The 19,026-nt window shown below is 38.7% G+C and overlaps 1 protein-coding gene across 32 annotated transcripts in view; it reads left to right on the top strand.

The window, feature by feature from the left end:
- TCF7L2 (transcription factor 7 like 2) overlaps positions 1 to 19,026 on the top strand; it is a 278,489-nt gene that overhangs the window by 217,758 nt on the left and 41,705 nt on the right. For all 32 annotated transcript variants that reach the window (XM_077455005.1, XM_077455015.1, XM_077455001.1 and 29 more), the window contains one exon: positions 15,637 to 15,769. In XM_077455005.1, the coding sequence (XP_077311131.1) occupies positions 15,637 to 15,769 (133 nt within the window). The remainder of the gene's footprint in view (positions 1 to 15,636; positions 15,770 to 19,026) is intronic.

Raw genomic sequence — 19,026 nt, 5'->3', positions numbered from 1 at the left:
TGCTCTAATCGGCAGCATGCTACAAAGCAGGCAGATTGAAGCAGCTAAATAATACTTGTAAATGGTAAGCTCGACTCATCCTTTTGCTTTTCCAAACTTTAGCTTTTAAATGTAATTTATTTGTTTGCATGTCTCGATCCTCTAAGCTCATACTTGAATACTTATTTCTTATTTCTTTTTTGTTTCCTTTTTTTTTTTTCTTTAAATCTGACCCACAGATTTTTTTTTTATGTGTAGACTGAATATCTGCTTGCTTTTTTTATTGTAGAAGTGGGTGCCGGAAACATCATTCTTCTCCGTCTTTTTTTTTTCTTTTTCTTATTGTATTGGCAGTTGCGTCATAATTTTCAGAATGTTTTGTTTTATCTTTTGCCTTGGTCCTTGTTTTGCTTAGAAATGGTTCCTTTGTTGCAGGTATGTTTAGGCTGCTTTTAATTGTCATACTTGTCTAGTCTATGGTTGTTTCTTTGATTCTTTTTTTTTTTTTTTTCTTGAACCAAGGCAATCGGTCCCAGCTTCGGCATGCATTGCTGTCAGCTAATCTTGCAGCAAACATCCTCTTACTGCTTGCAACCTGAAAACATTGAGAAGTTTTTTTGTGCAATTTTTTTGTTTTTTGCTTTTTTTTTTCCCTCTACCCCCCCCCCCCCCCCCCTGTTGTTGCCTCCTCTGGGGATCCCTCAAACAAACAATTCTCAGTTGGGATTGCCTGTCTGGGTTTCCCCCAGTTTCTGGCTTATTGTTGCCAAACGATTGGGAACTGTCCATCACCAGTCATTACTTTTTTTTGTTTACTTTAGAAATCGCACGTGTTATAAAAGGCAGTCGCTGGAGTGTGGTGGCTGCTCTGAATAGAGGGAGGGAAGGCAATTAGCTGCTCTGTTGTTGGGGGCTTTTTACTTGTCAAACGGAAGCCTCATCGCTTTTGTTGCCACCTTGTAAAGGGAAATCGTTAGGCTTTGTTTTGGTATTAAGGGCCTTAAAGATTTTAAGCGACACTCGGAGGCCAGACGGACGTGAGGAGGTGGAGTGAGAAGAATGTAGTTCATAATTTTTGTTTTTCGGTTAATGCAGTCCCTAAGCTTTTCACACCAGGAGAAAGGAATACTAAACCATCTCTAACATTTGCATTGCTCAAAGTCATTCAGCACTCTCCAGTGGCCAGCGGTGCTCTCAAAGGGGTCCTGCTCTTCCCTGGGCTCATCCTGGATGGGCCAACCATAAGCAATCAGAAACAGTACCACCAAGCCTCTTGGTTTTGTTTCTCATAACTCTGACTTTTTCCCTTCTCCCCTTTAAAAACTCATCAGTTGAAGGTTACGTCAGTCGGTGACCTTGGCTTAACGTGTTGGCAGTGTATCACCATAGGTAAAGCTTCGAACAGTTGTAGCAAAGCTCCTTGTCTATTCACTTAGCAAACATTTGCAGTTCAGAGGTATTCGTGTGTGGGATAGGGGGTTTAGAGACACTGTTTGGCCACTGGGAGTCCAGTTTAACAAAAGGTCTCCTTTGTATTGTTTAAAGCCAGACTGATATTTAACGCTGAGTGAAGGTGGGATGGAAAGGAGCTGAACAGGCCACACAGATCTTGTCACTCCTTGACACAGTGACGGTGATCCTTCAATTTTTTTTGTTCCCTTGTCTTATTTAAACCCTGAGATATTGGTTTTACCTGATGCCAGTCACAGGTAATATTCTGCTGGATGTGCATTGCCAGACCGAGTGGTTGCTCTTTTATTTTTCTCAGTTTTAGTTGCAGTCTAGTGATGGTGCACAGTTTCCCGTTAAGATTTCCCAGCCTGTGACACCTTGAAAACCTTTTTGCCATGGCTGGGTCTGGTGGACGTAGCTAGTTAGAGCTATTGGAGTGCGGTACAGGACTCTTTAAGATGTTAACCATGCAAGGCCAGTGCCCTTTATGTCAAGTGTCAACGTGAGCTTTTTGCAAAGTCTGGACGCAGGCGGAAGACTAAGTCAGCAGTGGAAGTGTTCGAGAGTTTTTCTTGAGCTGAAGTGAGAGAAGAAGGCTGTTGGGTACACGGGCGATGCCATTTTAGTTGGGATGGATGTACTCTGTGACAGAAAGACTTTACCACCTTGTGGATTATCTGTACTGCAAGAACTTGGCAACTGGCATGCCAGTCTTGGCTGCTGGGTAAGTAGAACACATCCTGCCCGTCCACAGTCTTATCTTCTAATCATGTAAATAAATGTCCCTCCTCCCCAACCTTGCAGAATAATGTAACCCCTTGCATGCTGTGGGCACCTGTCACTCTTACCAGAGCTGTGCCAGTCAGCTGCTCTTGTACTTTATCACCAAGCCACTTGAAAGGCTAAGTTGACTGGTGAGGTTCTTGTAGTTCTTGTTGGTTGTTGTAGGGTTAAAAAAAATCATATATCTTCATTATCTGGCATGTTAAAGGCACAGTGGCAGACCTCATTTTATGACAAGTTCATAGGCCAGTCCACATTAGGACAACACTTCCATATTTATACAGTCGTTTTAGAGTTACACACACATGTTCCTCTTTGCCAAATTTAGGAGTCCTCTGTGTATTTGACTCTTCCAAGCCCTCTCTTCTTCAGGGGATTAGTATTATTATTACATTTCTTTTTAATATTTAAAGTCTTGGCAGCTGAAAAGGTTTACAAACCTCGCCTGTGAGCTGGCCCTTATCCAGCGACGTGCCTTTTGGAGAAGCTTGTTGTAATATTCAGTAATTAAATCACAATAGTTGCATGGCAGGACAGGGAAAAGGTCAGAGGGTACCAAGCAACAATATCTAATTGTTACTGATCTAGTGACAAATTGATTAGGAGATGATGGCTTGTCTGTGGAAGGCAGATGTCGATTTTATATGTGATAATTAATTCAGGACAAAGCGATGTCACTTCGGCCATCTGCTGTAATGTCATCATTAATGTGACGTACCTGTATACAAAAGGTCTACACCTCCGGCCACAGAAGATTTGATATTTGGCAGCAGGCCCAGTCAAGTGGAAAATATTGATATTGTAGGTTGTGTCTGTGCAGATTCTTCCACACTACCTCTGCACATTGCTTTGTTGGAAATAATTCATGTTTATTAGGCAGTTATTATATTTCAGTGTAGTGCTTTGAATACGTTCTTGTGTTGGTCTTACAAGAATGGGGCTTACTGTCATCACCGATCACTATAGACACTGAGATGAATTACACCTTTGTAGACTAAAAGGACTTTGAAGATAAATTAGATCATATATATCATTATTGTTACTCTTTCCCCACATACTGCTCTGTAATCTAAATAGATACATTGTTACTCTTCCCCTACATTCTGCTGCTTATTAAACAGATACAAGGTTATTCTTTCCATATGTATTGCCATTTATTAAACAGATACAATGCTTACTTATTCCTTACATATTTCTGCTTATTAAAATTATACAATGTTACTCTGTCCCTACATATTGTTGTTTATTAAACAGATATAATGCAACTCCTTCCTTACATATTGCTGTTTATTAAACAGGTACAATGCTACTCTTCCCCTACATATTGCTGTTTATTAAACAGATACAATGCTACTCTTTCCTTACATTTGTTGTTTATTAAACAGATACAATGCTACTCCTTCCCTACATATTGCTGTTTATTAAATAGATAAAATGCTACTATTTCCTTACATATTGCTGTTTATTATACAGATACAATGCTACTCTTTCCCTACATAATGCTGTGTATTAAACAGATGCAATGCTACTCTTTTCCTATGTATTGCTGCTTACAAATGCAGTGTTACTGTTTCCTATATATTGCTTCTCGTTTAGTGAACAAATACAATGCTACACTTTCCCCACTTCCTCTTTAAGCACAAATGCTATGGAATTGTTTTTCAAAAGTAGCAGGGCATGTTCATTTTTTAAAGTGAACTTTCACCCAGCTTAGGGAATGAGGTTACTTTAAGTGAAAATACCCAAACACGTGCAAGGAAAATAAATGAATAATGGATTTTTTTCCTTGCACACAATTGAAGTCAGCAACACCTTCATCTCGTTCACTTTGCAAAGTGAACATGATCTACTCTTTGGTAGACCAATCCCAATGTCCCTGGTCTTCATATTAAATATTCAGATAATTGTAGGATTCTAATACCATCTGCTTGGTAACATTTCCTGTCAATCTCAGCATATTGTTCTGATGGCCTGTATAATCCTGTAAACAGGTGTTAAGCTCCCCTCCCCCTCCCGAATTTAAGGGTTGACTGTTTTTGAAAACTCACGTCACACTTGTATCTCCCCATAGTCTTTAGATCTGCACCATCAGTGATGTGAAGTCATCAAAGTGGAAGCACCCTGGTCATTAATAAATAAATGAGTCATTAGAGGAAGAGCACTAATAACCGATAGGGGAAGTGTTTTATTAACGTTATTGACTAGAAAGAAAACTTCTAAAATAATTATAATCTAATAAAACCAATGTCTTTAATATTAGGAATGGCTTTTTGAGATTAGAAGAAGGGGCACCTTTTAGTGATAGAATTTTGGGACAGAAGACACAACCATGACACTCCCCCAGTAATACTTTCATTATTTAATTATTATTATTATTATTCGGGGGAAGAAAGAGGTAAATGGAAACTTTTTTATTTTTTATTTTTTTGCATTTACAAATGTCTGGAAGGCACAGGTCAGCAAAATAGAGATACTATAGAAAACCTCAATCACTCGAACAACTGGTTTTCTGAGCCATTGTTCTCAAAAAACAAATTCCTTATAGAATATGAAAAGAAACATATTACTGGGGGAGGGATCCCAACAGCAGCATAAACACTTAGGCAGTTAAATGTCGATTCATATACTTTTAAGCTGTGGTGTTTACCTTTTTAAGTCCTTTTGTTAGGTAACTTTCATGTTTTGCACACTTGGTGTTCTTTTTTTTTCTCCACTGTATGACTGATTTGACGACTGTCCCTCTAGTGGCTGCCTGTGTTTCAGCCAGCCTTATCGACAGCTGCTGAGATAAAATCTCAGCCAAGTGGAGAGTACATTTCTTTCAATCAGTCAGCTGTGACTGGTAGACTTGTATCTTCCGAGAGGAATAGAAATGTAACTGAGCAGTATTAATAAGCAGAAATCAAAGATTGTGCATGAAATAAAGCTGTGATGATGCCCTCTAATATTATGTGTTAATAGAGTGCTTTAGAGATCACATACAACCATTCACTTTGTTCCCTGCTCTGCAAGGAGCTTACAATCTAATATTTTCACACCCTCACAGGGCCTCTTTGATCGAATGCTAAATTACACTTTAGTTGTAAGAGGAAACTCATGGGTAGCATGCAAACTCCATTCAAATGCTGCACCTGATTGTTATTGAATACAGGGCCCCAGTGCTGCACATGTCTAATGGCAACATAGTAACATATCTGTAGGCTCATTTATATTCAGCAGGTCCCATTTAAAAGTTTTTAATTTATACATCAGATTAACATTTTGTGAGTGGAGGGGGGTAGAGGGATTGGGTTTTATAGTTGCGAGAGTTAACTTGTTTACTAGAAATGCCATACGATACAAAGACATCCAATAGTGGTGAAAAATAATCTGTGGGCCAGTTGGTGAACAATACGGGGAGAGGCAGTTTGACAGCGGCTCTCACATTCCACAACAAACAGTGGAAGGGGTGGAATAAATACAGAGAGATGGCAGGTGTGTAATCACAAGCTTGGCCTAAGAGCTAGCACTTGTTCATGTCTTTACAATGTTGGGAGCAAAACCAAAATATTTATCACTGGAGGCTTTATCAGAGGCCCTACTGGAACTGCAAACCTTGTAGATGTTAATGTAGACAATCAATAGCTAGAAAGAAAGCATCTCCAAAAATAATTCTTGGTCATATTATTTAATAGTAGCATCTGTAAATGTATTATTTGCTGTTAAAGCAGTGCTTGGTAAAGAACAACATTTGCAAAAACATATTTGATGGAAAGACTGGGTGTGTACAGTGCTTTGTGTGTCTTTTAAGACAATGTTTTGTATGGTGAGAAAAGAACAGCAAGCTCAGGGGGAATTTGCATTGTATTAAAATGGCAGTAACGAGGGGTATAAGCTGTTCCTTTCATAACCCATAGACACCCCTTGTGGTAGGAAGAAAATAGGTTTTAGCAAAAGCTGTGGAAAGGGTTCTTTACGGTAATGCGACACACGATCGGGCATTGGTTGGACATTCCGATAACAAAATCCATGGATTTTTTCCGACGGATGTTGGCTCAAACTTGTCTTGCATACACATGGTAACACAAAGTTGGTCGGAAATTACGAACGTCAAGAACGCGGTGATGTACAACATGTACGACAAGCCGAAAAAAATGAAGTTCAATAGCTGTGGCTCTTCTGCTCGATTCCTAGCATGCGTGGAACATTGTGCGTCGGAATTGTGTACACACGATCGGAATTTCCGACAACGGATTTTGTTGTCAGAAAATTTGAGAACCAGATCTCAAATTTTGTGCGACAGAAATTCCGATGGAAAATGTCCGATGGAGCCTACACACAGATGGAATTTTAGGCAAAATGCTCCCATCAAATATTTTCCGTCGGAAAATCCGACCGCGTGTACGGGGCATAAGAGCTGATAAAGTCGTTTAAAAGACTTTGGGGTTTATTTACTAAAGCGGGAAAGTCCACAATCATGCTCACTTCTGCATAGTAGCCATTCGGCTTCCAACCTCAGCTTGTCCAATTAAGCTTTGTCAATAAAACCTGGAAGCTGATTGGTTTCCATGCGGAAGTGAGCCTTATTTTGCACCTTCCAGCTTTAGTAAATATGGTTTCTATGCGGAAGTGTGCCTTATTTTGCACCTTCCAGCTTTAGTAAATAAACCCCAATGTACTTGTTTGAGCAGATACAGTAGATTGCTAAAAAAAAATATTGCTTTCCTATTGGACAAAAGGTAATTTATATTTCTATAACTATAAGGTATGTCTGCCATTAGTGGTGAGGTAGGAAATGTCTACTGCTACAGCAAATTTGACCATACTTTTGAAGTCTCTGGATAATGTTGGACTTTAAGGATTTTTTTGTATTGAATATCATTTCTTTACAGTTCCAAGACCTGCAATTATGTTCAAACCTGTCCAGATTTGAGGCATCTATTACAGTTTAAAATGTATAGCCCCCACCCCCTATACATCCCACAGTCTGGTCAAGTGGTGTGCAACATAAGGGCAGCCAGGATGTATTTGTATTGTTTCACTCCTTCTTTGTGTGCAGTTATAGTCAATCACTGATTTAACCTCTTTTCCATATAGTGTAACCATAAAATTGGGGTTCAAAGGGAGGTGCTTAAACCCCTCTTCTATGTAGAGTAACACTTGAAGATTTTGGGTACAAGGTTGCTGAAACCCCTCTTCCATATAGTGTAATGGTAGAAAATTTGGTGTACCAAGGATGCTCTAACCCCTCCTCCAAATAGTATAACAGGAGAAAAATTGGGGTACAAGAGTGCTGTATCCCTCTCCAATATAGTATAACACTAGAACATTTGGATTGCAAGGGTGCTGTAACCCTGCTTCCATATAGTGTAACAGTAGAAAATTTGAGCTACAAAAATTTCCTTTTGTGTCAGACATATGTGCCTTAAAGTTATTTATTATTGAAGGAGAATTTCTGAGCAGTAAAGGTGGTTGTAGTGTTAAATACAGCATTATACATGTCTAAAATTTTTCATTACTGATTTGACATCTGTAGGCCTTGTACATATGATTGTACACCGGTCTATGATTGTGCGTCAGTATGTCAGCTCCATGTCTCCATTATCTGGCGCGGTATTTATAGAGGTCATATGAAGATGCACCATCTCCTGCCGTCCTCCGTTGTACAGTAAAACCTCATTACTGTCAACAGACATGTTTCAGCTGCTGCTACATATTGCTTGCTGTAGATTGGATGCCAGGCTTTGTCTCTCTAACCGTTATCAATGCTGGTTATACTGTATCCAGTCTATCTTGTATAGAGTTCCTTGGTAGAGTTCAGTCTTAATAAGATCTTAAATCCTTCCTCCTAGAGGTGAACAGAAGATTGGACCTTAGGCCTCAAAGGCTTACACTCTCAAGCTCAACTAGAATAACCACCACTTTTATATTGACCAAGAAAAGTACATCCACTCAATCATGCCTCCCGTATAAGACGAACATCACTCAATAAAGTTGACTTTGTGTGATCCGATGTTTATGGGCCTCCCAGAAATAAGATATTCAGGAAATTTGTGTCATGACATGTAACAGTCCACACTTTCTTTCTTGCAAAGTTGTTTTGGGTCAAGGGATCAAATACGTATCTAAACCAGAGAATACTGATTAAATCAAGGAGCTAACATTTTCAGAATGAAGCCAACAACTTACATTTTTTCTCCTGGGCCAGGTTTCCTTTAGGGGGCAGTTATATGAGCTATAGAGAGTCTTCTGCTTTCATCATATGAAACCTGGCCCATAGGCCCGTGATTTTTTCTATTCTGTATATTTGTACAATAATCAAACAAACAAACAAAAAAAACGTATTCAGCGCTGACACACAATGAAAATATTAAAAATTAGGAGCAGTGCCCTTATCTGCTCCTCTCCACTTGATTTATTAAATCGAGCAAGGTGCAGAAGAAACACAGAAATTGTTGATGCATTTCACATGTTGTTTTGAATGCTCAAAATGCTCATCATTTTTTGCATGTTACCTGAAAGCATAAACCTCCTAAATGTTCAGAACCTTTCCCTCTATTGTTGCTGCGAAAATTCAACTGGAACCACTTGAATTAGAATCCCTTGTTTGTGACCTTCGGTGCTTTGACCAGCCGCTACACTTTTCAGCTGCAGGTTCACTAGAACTGATCTAATGCCATGGGCAAGTGGCTTTATTGGATTGGCTTTGGCTTTTGGCTCATGACTTAAAGCTACTTTTTTGCCAGAGGTACCATTGGCAACATTATAGGCCTTGGAGGACAACTGGACCTTCAAGATATCTCCAGATCCTTTTTTTCTATGGGTTTCCACATATGCATGCATGCTCAGAAAGCCTGGGTGTCCATGTTTATGTGAATGGAGAATGGAGCTTGACTGTTTTTGGTGCTACTTTATCATGAAAGAAAAGCAGAAATGTCTAATTGGTGTACCTGCTTCCTCCTGTATTGGAGGATTGGAATGTAACTTTACTGTCTGCCCTCATGTTGTAAAGTGCTGTGCAAAATGTTGGCGCTATATAAATCCTGTATAATAATAATAATCTGCTGACACCAGTTATCCAGGGTCTTCTCCTGCTAGCATGAAATGGTTATCCAACCTGACAGAGGTCATATATCTCTGGCCTGCTTTAATTTGTTAAATATTGAGATGTTTCACAAGGCTTCTACTTCCTTTTATCTGTAATACAGTGTTATGAATTTTCTCCGCCTATTAATATGTTTTATTTTTATTATCCTGCTTTTTGAGAGGGTTATTGCTAAACAAGTGACTCTGAATACTTTAACCTTAGTCTGTTGGGATTGATGTCAAGTGTTCATGTGCAATCTTTATTGTGATTATATTTAGAGCAGAATACACCAACTTCTCAGTTTTGTGATAACTAAAGGAAGATATTATATCATTATACAATTTTCAGAGTCTGACCATAACTCCTGCTTACCTCTGCTTCCATGGATATATTTGAGATATGATCTAGTACAATCTTACAAGATCTCTTGAAGAGAGGATTTAATCTAGTGGGCACTCTGTTGATATGAACATCAGATCTTAACATGTGTGGAATTCATTTCTCAGGGCGAAATTCCTGATTGTGAAAACAGTGGACCATGCCCAAGTAATGTGTTTTGAAACACTTGTAGTCTCCATTGGAAACCCATGTAAAAGGGTGACAATGCACCAGCACATTTGGGAGATAGGACAAAAGCGATGTCTCCCTTTAACAGGAAGTGAACAAGAACCTTCATGGCAGGATCTCCAGGGATTATTTTAATGACAGTTTTTGACAGTTTTACTATTACATTAACATGTTATGTGAGAGATTAATGATTTTGCTTAATTTTGTTTCAGCACTCAATTGTTTTTTTTAATTAAAAATGTTACAATATTTAATCCAAGATATTGAAAAATTATATTAACATGACATCATTTAATCCAATTGAAGCCAAAGGAAAGTTTGGGGACATTGGAAGTAAATATTGCATTTGAAATAAGCAATTGCAGCCAGGAAAAACTTAATAGGGATTAAATATACTCTACATTCTATGGAGTTGCATTTATTAAGTGGACGGATTGACAATTTGGCTTGTGAGATTTGGCTGAAGGTCGAAGGCCTGGTATTAAAACGCGATTCTGGATGTTTTAATGGACAGATGACTTTGTGTTGATTGTAGGAAAGAGCGAGAGGAAACACGATGTTCAGCTATTTAACTCTTGTCAAGGCTCTGACTCCCTTGGCATTAATACAAGCTGCTTATGGAAATGAGGCAATATCTGGCCTGTAATCCGTTCATCCATTTGTACAAGTGCCTCTTTATCTGCTCGGCCACCTAATCTGGTTAAATGTTCTTCCTTGTACGAGTGGAGTTTATTTCCACCTTGGGGAATATGGATTTTAAGCAAGGGTTTGCGGCCTGCCTCGAAAGACGCCTTCCCGGCCATGGTGTTTGTGTGAAGGTTGGCTGCCGAGAGCCTTGTAGTTTGTAGGCCTGTCTGGTGCTCGCTTGTGATAAAAGCGTTTTCGGACTGAATAGCAGAAAAAAAATGAGACCTTCTCCGTGTCATTTAATGCACGCAGAAGGTCTTCACTTCCTTTGTGGATAAAGGGGGAGCCGCTGGCTTCTAGAGCTAGATACAGTGCGCGTTAACAAATCCGCGGGCTCTGTCAGGGGGCCTTGGACGCTATGAAAGGCGAGGCGCCCCGCTGGGCTGACTTACATCACAAAGGGGTGTGAATCGTGCGGAGTCAGAGGGGTGTTGGCCGGGCCTGTACCTCAGCATGGATTACATTTATGCCACGGCAGCAGAAAATTGCTGGGAGGGGAGAGGAGCCGGCCTCTCTGGGGAGGAAGGGGCTAACGGGTGGGAGATGCCAACCTCAGCACAATGGCTTTTCCACATCAATGTCAATTGCAAGGTGTATGGCTTATTTATAGCAAAATTATAATTAGGGATTCCTGCAGTTGTCTGAATGTTTCCTTTGATTATATTTTGGTGTTTGGTGGATGCTGGAGAATTAAACATGCTGACAGTTCTTCTACCTCTTTAAGAGTCTATTGGTAAGATCCTCATGTTTAGTTCTCTCAGGTGTGCACACCCCAAGTTCCCATTATGAGAGATTCCCACCATCCCTGCACTACATTTCCAGGTCTGCACACCTGCTTAGTCCATGATAAGGGGTTCCCACCTTCCCTGTGCTGATTTTTTAGATCTGCACACCTGCTGCTCTCATTATGAGGGGTTCTGACCATCCCTACAGTGAGTTCCCAGGTCCGTACTCCTGCTGTGCCTATTATGAGGAGCTCCCACCATCCCTGTACTTAGTTCTAGGGGCTGTGCTCATTATGAGGGGTTCCCACCATCTCTGTAATGCATCTTTGGTCTATACACCTCCTGTTTCAATTATAAGGGCTCCCACCATCCCTGCTGGATTATTCATTTATTTTATAGAGGAGGAGTCAAAACACGCAAGTGTAGGGACACACCAAACTTCAAGCTGCGCAGGACCAGAGCCTGGAATTATATCAGAAATGTCTCGCTTTTGGAGCATCCAAGACATATATGAAATCAGTGGCTAACTCCGCCCACCAAGCTTTGTCCAAAAATATTACTTGTGGGTAGACTGATTTATAATTACGAAATGATGAATTGATGTTGTCTTCATTATTATTTTATATTTTCAATGACTACCGGTATATTTAGTATAGCCTTAAATTTTGTTAAAGTAACCTGTTGCTTATGGGAGATTTATCTAAAGAATAAGAAATAAAAAAAGTGTGAAAAGGCTGTGGTTGAATCAGGCACTTTGAGACTCACAGGGCTAGCACTAGTTTTGAGTTAATGACTTTGCACAAATCGAAGCTGAGTACAGTTAATTTTTTTTCCTAAACCATAACTACTCCTTAGCATTTACAATCTAATATACTATACTATTTAGTATGCAACGTTCCATATCATAATCATAGTGTATATACTAAATAACATAACCACAACATAAAATGAATATTATCTTAATGGAAAGTAGAAGTAAAATGTAGCGAGTTAATAACGGTAAAATTATATAATTGTAGATAATATAACAAATCATAAAAATGGTCAATAAAACGTTTGAAGTATAACCGTTTGTTGTAAATGATAGTCTATAAGACATAAAGAAGAGTATAATATTGCAATATAGGATATTGTGAGAGTGACAGCATTTTGAAAGTCAGGATTTCCAGAATGTGGGCATCTGGGGTTTTGGAGACTACAGGTTTCCTTAAAGTATATCCAAGGCCAAAACTTAGAAGGATCAAGTACTGAATAGATAAAAGCCGTGTGTTTTTTAGTGTCTATCTTACTTTGGGGAGACGTCTCTTTACTTCCTGTCTTGGAGACAAACCAGGAGGTGAAAAGAAGGCTCTCCAAAGTCAGTGGAATTCTCCTCTTAAACTGTTGTCACGAGAATAGGTGTCTCCATTGAAAGATTTCCACTATATTCCTTTTCTGGTGACATCTGTAAAATTTTGGATTTACCATCATTTCTGGTCTAGGCAATACTAGTCACCAGGACAAATAGCTCTCCATTGGAGAGACAGAGAGAAATAAATACACAACGAGGACCCAAACCCTTCCACTCCCTTCCACACTCTATCCTGAACTAAAGGTTTGACTTTAGCAACTCTTTAACATGGAATCTCTGCTTGTAAATGCTAAGGACTGCTGTTACATGTTAGTGTATATTGTCATTCTCTGACTTGCCATCATACATGCTGGAGGATTTCATGCCAAGAACAATGCTATAAAATACCGGGAAGGTTTATGTAAGAAATTTCCCCTCCCACATGTATCTCAATTGCTGGCTTTACATTGATCGAGTTTCTGCATTTTTCTCTGTTTGGGGTAAGCTACTCTTGGGGAATTTGTTGGTATATCTGTACTACTATAAATTAGAATAGGTTTGCATTGTACCCAAGTCAAAACTATTTCTTAGCTATTGCAGACAAAGCTTAAGACTTTTGTCAAGTTTGTATAGCTTGTTGTGTCCCCATTGGGGAGATTCAAGCTCTTTATTAATTCTAGTGACGTATAACCCCTTTCAGGTTTTCATTGATTCAGTGCTCCTGGCCATAACAATAATATGAATCTGTTCTATATAATCATAGTTTTTATATTGGAGTTTGCTGTAGCCAGTTTTTTCTTGGACTTCTGTAGTGGTTCTTATAGAAGCTATCTTAATGGACTCCTAGACATCTTAAATATATTTTGGTACAATTCTTCCCCAATGAAAGCCACATGCATAGTTATAATTTTGTTTAACTGAGAAACAGTTTTCTTGTCACTATGGTCCAATCTGGATGTCATTTTGACTCCACTAATTATTATAATATCAAATGAATGTTCCCAAAAATACTTCAAAAGAAACTACTGGTGTATGGCCAGTTTTAAACAATGTTGCATTAGATAGTCATCTCAAATGAAACATAGGGGTTGATTTACTAAATGGACTCTGCAAGTGCTGTTGCTCCAGAGTTTAGTAAATGGAGTAAAGCTTAACTTTGCAATGAATACCAAAAAACATGCAAGGAAAATAAAAAAAATAAGGAATTTGCTTGCACATGATTGGATGATGAAAGTCAGCTGAGCTTCTGCTCATTTACTAAGCTCTGGCGCAGCTGCTCTTTGCAAAGTGCACAGTGTATTTGCCAGTAAACAACCCCATTTTTAAAATTTAGAATGCATGTCTTTGATGCCCAAGTCCATCTCAGATGTAAGTAATTTGCTTCTCTTCAACCCTTAAGCCCTTGTACACACGGTCGGACATTCTGACAACCAAATCCGTCGGATTTTGTCCGACGGATTTTGTCCGAAACTGTTGCATACACACAGTCAGACAAAGTTGTCAGAAAATCTGATCGTACTTAACGTAATGGCGTTATTTCGTTAGGACGTTAGGACGGGACTACTTTCAGGCTAGTAGCCAACAGCTTTGGTTTAGGAATTTGATCTGAGCATGCGTAACACTTTGTCCGATCGGAATTCTCTACACATGATCGGACAAAGTCCGATCGGATTATGTTGTCGGAAAATTGTATAGACAAGTTGTAAAACTTGGTCCGTCGATACTCCAAAAGAAACAGTCCGATGGAGACAACACACAGTCGGATTATCCGACAACACGGTCCGATCGGACACCTTCCGTCGGAATGTCCGACCGTGTGTACAAGGGCTAAGAAGGGGAACCTTTACCCCCGAAACATGTTGGCTTCTGCAAGTGAATTCAAATAATTTATTATTCTGGACTTTATAATTGGAGTTGCGCTCCACTACCTTGTAAACAGGAATGTATTGATGTTTTTGTCTTCCTGTTCTGGTTCCCCTTTTCCTCTTTTCTGACCCTGGTGTCAGTAAAACCCTGGTAGAAGTTTTTACCTGTTTCCATTCAGTCAGAAGCTAAACAAAACAGTTTCGGCTGGAGTTGGGCTTTTAAATGTTAGAATCTTGTTTTATTTAAGTAGTTTTTTCAGTGCGTTGAAATGAGTCAAATATCTAAACAATAATAAAAAATATGGATTTTGTCAATTTATGGTGGAAACCCTTTTGTTTGACAGGGCAGGAGAGGAATAGATTTTCTCTCAGTTTTTGTAAGGTAGAGTCTCCTTCCTGTGTGATCACCAATATATATAATAAGGGAAAATCTCCTTAATGGAGACCCTGATTGTAATAAAGCCCAACAGAGGTTCTAGCCCTTACGTACTCTATCCCAAAAAAAAAAAATTGTCTGGAGTTGCGCTTTGGAGTGGCTACCACCCGTGAAGGGCAAAGCAACAGGTTCACTTACAGGCCCATGTTTCTTGTAAATACTCACCTTTGCTGCTATCCTCTCCTGCTCTGTTTGGCCTCCTAGAGAATACAGAAGCATATGACTCACTCCCCTACCCCTACCTCCCACAATGCTTTGCTGGATGCCTAAGTGATCAGTTGCCCCAGTGCTGTCAAGCGATGGACAGAGAGTCCTTAGTCCCATGCAGGCTCCACACAGAGCAACTTGGAGTCTACACATGGCCTCTCCACCCTGCTATGCTGCATGAAGCCACAGGTTTAGTTAAACAATGATATTTAACGCTATCCAGTAAACCGGTTGGTGCTAAAAATGTAGCTGACCAGAGAAATGAGTACCTCCAGACTCTACACTACTATGTCAATGTGATTATTATACTGCTGAAAATTTGAAGGCTTTATGGAAAATTGGGGCGGAAGTAAAAAATATTTGAAGTTGGTATAATTAGCTGCCTATATCATGTGTAATGACACCAAGTAGCAGAGTTTACTCCATTTCATGCTGTGTCTGTGGATTATTAGAATTGATAAAGTTGCTTCATCTGACGTGCACAAACTCATACTGCAAAGCTGGCTCTCATGAAAATTCTTGTGTTTGTGTCTCCACAGTCTAATAAAGTTCCAGTAGTTCAACATCCCCACCATGTCCACCCACTCACACCGCTTATCACCTACAGCAATGAGCACTTTACACCCGGAAATCCCCCTCCACACTTACAGGGAGACGTGGACCCCAAAACAGGTACGTCTGTTCAAGATATCTCTTTGCTTTTGGCTAGAAATGTAACCTTTATTGAATGCGTAACAATGTAACACCATGGGGTCTGTTTATAAAAAGATCTTATAACATGTACATTTGTTCTGTGCGAATGGGGCAAAAAACTTTTTATTAGGCTAGTTTGTGTGCTCGTCAAATTTCAGTTATTTAAAATTTAAAACACTGCACTGGCCACTAGTCGGTAATAACTACAATAGCAAATTTCTATACTTGGCATCATCTTGTGGCCAAATGCCAGAGCCACAGAGTGTGTTAAATTGGGGTGTTAGCCTGCTTCAGGAACTCACCCCCCCCCCCCCCCCCTGTTTTGAAAAAACATGCAAACACCATATTAACAGAAACTCTGCCATGCCTCTCTATATTTTACAATGACCCAGTGAGGGACACCTTCATTGCATTTTGGGATGCTTTGGGGGTATGCCTGAGCTCTGACTTAAAGGTCAGTATTTGCATATTGTGCATACTTTGGATTTAGGGGTCTCCTGGATATACTGGAGTCCAAATTTGATAATCAATGGCACTGGTGTTATAAAGTGCTGGTTTATACACTATCCATAGAGATAAGTTTACATTAGAGCTGCACGATTCTAGCTAAAATGAGAATCACAATTGTTTTGCTTAGAAGATAGGTCACGATTCTCTCATGATTCTCGCAGTGTAACATCATCTTTCACATTAAAACAAAAAAAGTGGGCTAACTTTACTGTTTCGTTTTTTTTTTTTTATTCATTGACATTTATTTTTCCCAAAAAATTGCATTTGAAAGACCGCTAGGCAAATACAGTGTGACATAAAATATTGCAGCAATTGCCATTTTATTCCTTAGGGTCTCTGCTAAAAAAAAATTATGTATATATATATATATATATATATATATATATATATATATATATATATGTTTGGGGGTTCCAAGTAATTTCCCAGCAAAAAATATTGATTTTAACTTAAGAAAGAAGTGTCAGAAAAAGATTTAGACTTTAAGTTAAACTTCCTGCATTTACACATTGTTGAAAATTTGGCATATTGCCCATATCATTTGTTTACACAGAAGTTCTATCCCTTTGATCTAAGAAGGAAGCATTAGTTACAATGTTTTAAGTTCTAAACTTGGCAGACTGCCCAGATGCTTTCTTTTGACAGCTGAGTGAGCAGATAGTCTCTCCATTTGTTTATATGAAAGAATTGACAAACTCAGCAGGAGAGATGTCAGAGGGGGTGAATCGAAATCACGATTTTTTAATGATTAATTGTGCAGCTCTAGGGTACATTATGCCTGCCAATGTGTTTGTTTCAGAAGGTCATTACATTGGTTTAGTGTACATTGTGGGCTGATTGTGGCTTCACCCCCAGCACCATTATTACCATCTGTCATTTCAGACAGCAGAGGGTTCTGGGATAGCATCCTCACTCATATGAAATGATTTAACGCTCCCAGAACTTACTGCATAGAATATACTCTCTATCAAGTATCTGAGACTTCACTATAATACAGTAGATATGCAGATATGTCCTGTAGGGTGAGAGATCTGTATTTGAACAAATTCTCTGAGATTTTCCATGGTGACACCCATACGGTACTCTGACCTTGACCCGCCCCAGAAATTACAAGTATCCTTCTTTTTTCCAGAATATATTCCATAATGGATTGTATTCTGTTTTTGGTTACTGATTGTTTTTTGTACATCTTTTGCAAATGTCCATTTCCCCACCTTTAGAGCAAAATTGGAAAAGAGACTTGCAAAATTGTAAAATAGTGGCAAAGCATTATATATAAAAAAAAACCTTCATAATCTTATTCTCATTTAAATTACTGATTTTTCTACTTGCTTTTTTGCTGGTAATTGCATAAAAGTTGGAAAAACAAATTTAAAACAGACTCTGAGATTTTAATGTGCTTCTCGTTTACGAAAAGCAGCTTGGCTAAAACTACAAAATGTTGTTTTAAACCAGGAGAGAAAAGTCAAATTAATGAAAATATCATTGTAATTATACTTGTACTTATCAGGGCTTTCTGTGGCCAGCCTAACAGTTTAATTTATGGTGTTGAGTTTCTTGAAGGACCTGTAATACTGAATACTTTTCCTTCATTAGTCTGCTTCCTAAATCTGAAGTTCTAAATAAGCTCTTTACCTGGGTTCATCGGCTGCACCTGTACTTTGGGTTCATCTTCATCATTTATTGATGCTGCTGTCATCTGTCTCCCTCTTAAATCCGCTATTCCGCGTTATGACTAGGGAACTATTACATCATAGTATGGAGAACGTTGCCAAGACCTTAATCCAGAAAACTTGCCTAGTGCGAACACAGGAAGGGAATCACATGGGTTACAAATAGATCTCCATGGGCCAGAATGAAAAAGAGCCATGTAGAGTTTCCTTATGGTGCACAATTGAAGCCTGTACCATACACAGAGATTGTCCAAAATGTTGAGTGCAGTTTTCTGGAGAAGAGACTGAGCTACTTATTTTCATAGGTAGAATTGTGCAAAGGGTTACAAAGGATTTAAAATAAGCCAAATAAGAAATATTGATGAAAGATGAGTAATAATTTTCATAGATATCTTGACAAACACAGACAACCCTAAAAGGAACCCTTGTAAGGCTTAAAAAACATATTCCACTTAAATGTGTCCATGAAATGAAGGTGAGGAATTGACTGAACAATGCTAATTGTTGTTTTTTTCCTGCAAGCTAAACCTGGGGTATTCACAGGTCATATATTTATTGTAGCTAAACTACAAGAACCACAATCACCAAGAACAACTTGTATGAGTCTGTTGACTTCTGGATTTGCATGGGAGATTTATGTGTCATTTCATGGAATCTAGGAGCATTTATGAAAGTAAAAAAAAAAAACGAATTAATTTTGTAGAGGAAACTTTCATTTTTGCTAAGATACAGCATAATTCATGAGTTAAAGTGCTGGGATGCTTTCATTTTGCAATAACTGGGTCCAGTGTCCCAAGGGCCTCCATTCATATTCATAATTTTTTGTGCATTATTGTGGGTTTCCAGAAGTTTTGCTTTCTCTTATAAATTATGTGGGCCTTATTTCTAATACCTGGGGGCAGAAAAATGGCATCAAATGAAAAGATATTGATTGATTTTTATCTTATTTTATTATTTATTTTATTGTATTATTTTTTTATTTTAGTATTTAGTATCATTCATTATCATTTTATTATATCATTCTATTTTTTTATCTTATTTTATTATTTTTAT

This window comes from Lithobates pipiens, unplaced genomic scaffold, assembly GCF_037356315.1.
Source record: "Lithobates pipiens isolate NorthernLeopardFrog02 unplaced genomic scaffold, aLitPip1_a1.2 Scaffold_25, whole genome shotgun sequence".
NCBI lineage: Eukaryota > Metazoa > Chordata > Amphibia > Anura > Ranidae > Lithobates > Lithobates pipiens.
This window is presented reverse-complemented; position numbering and strand designations above follow the sequence as displayed.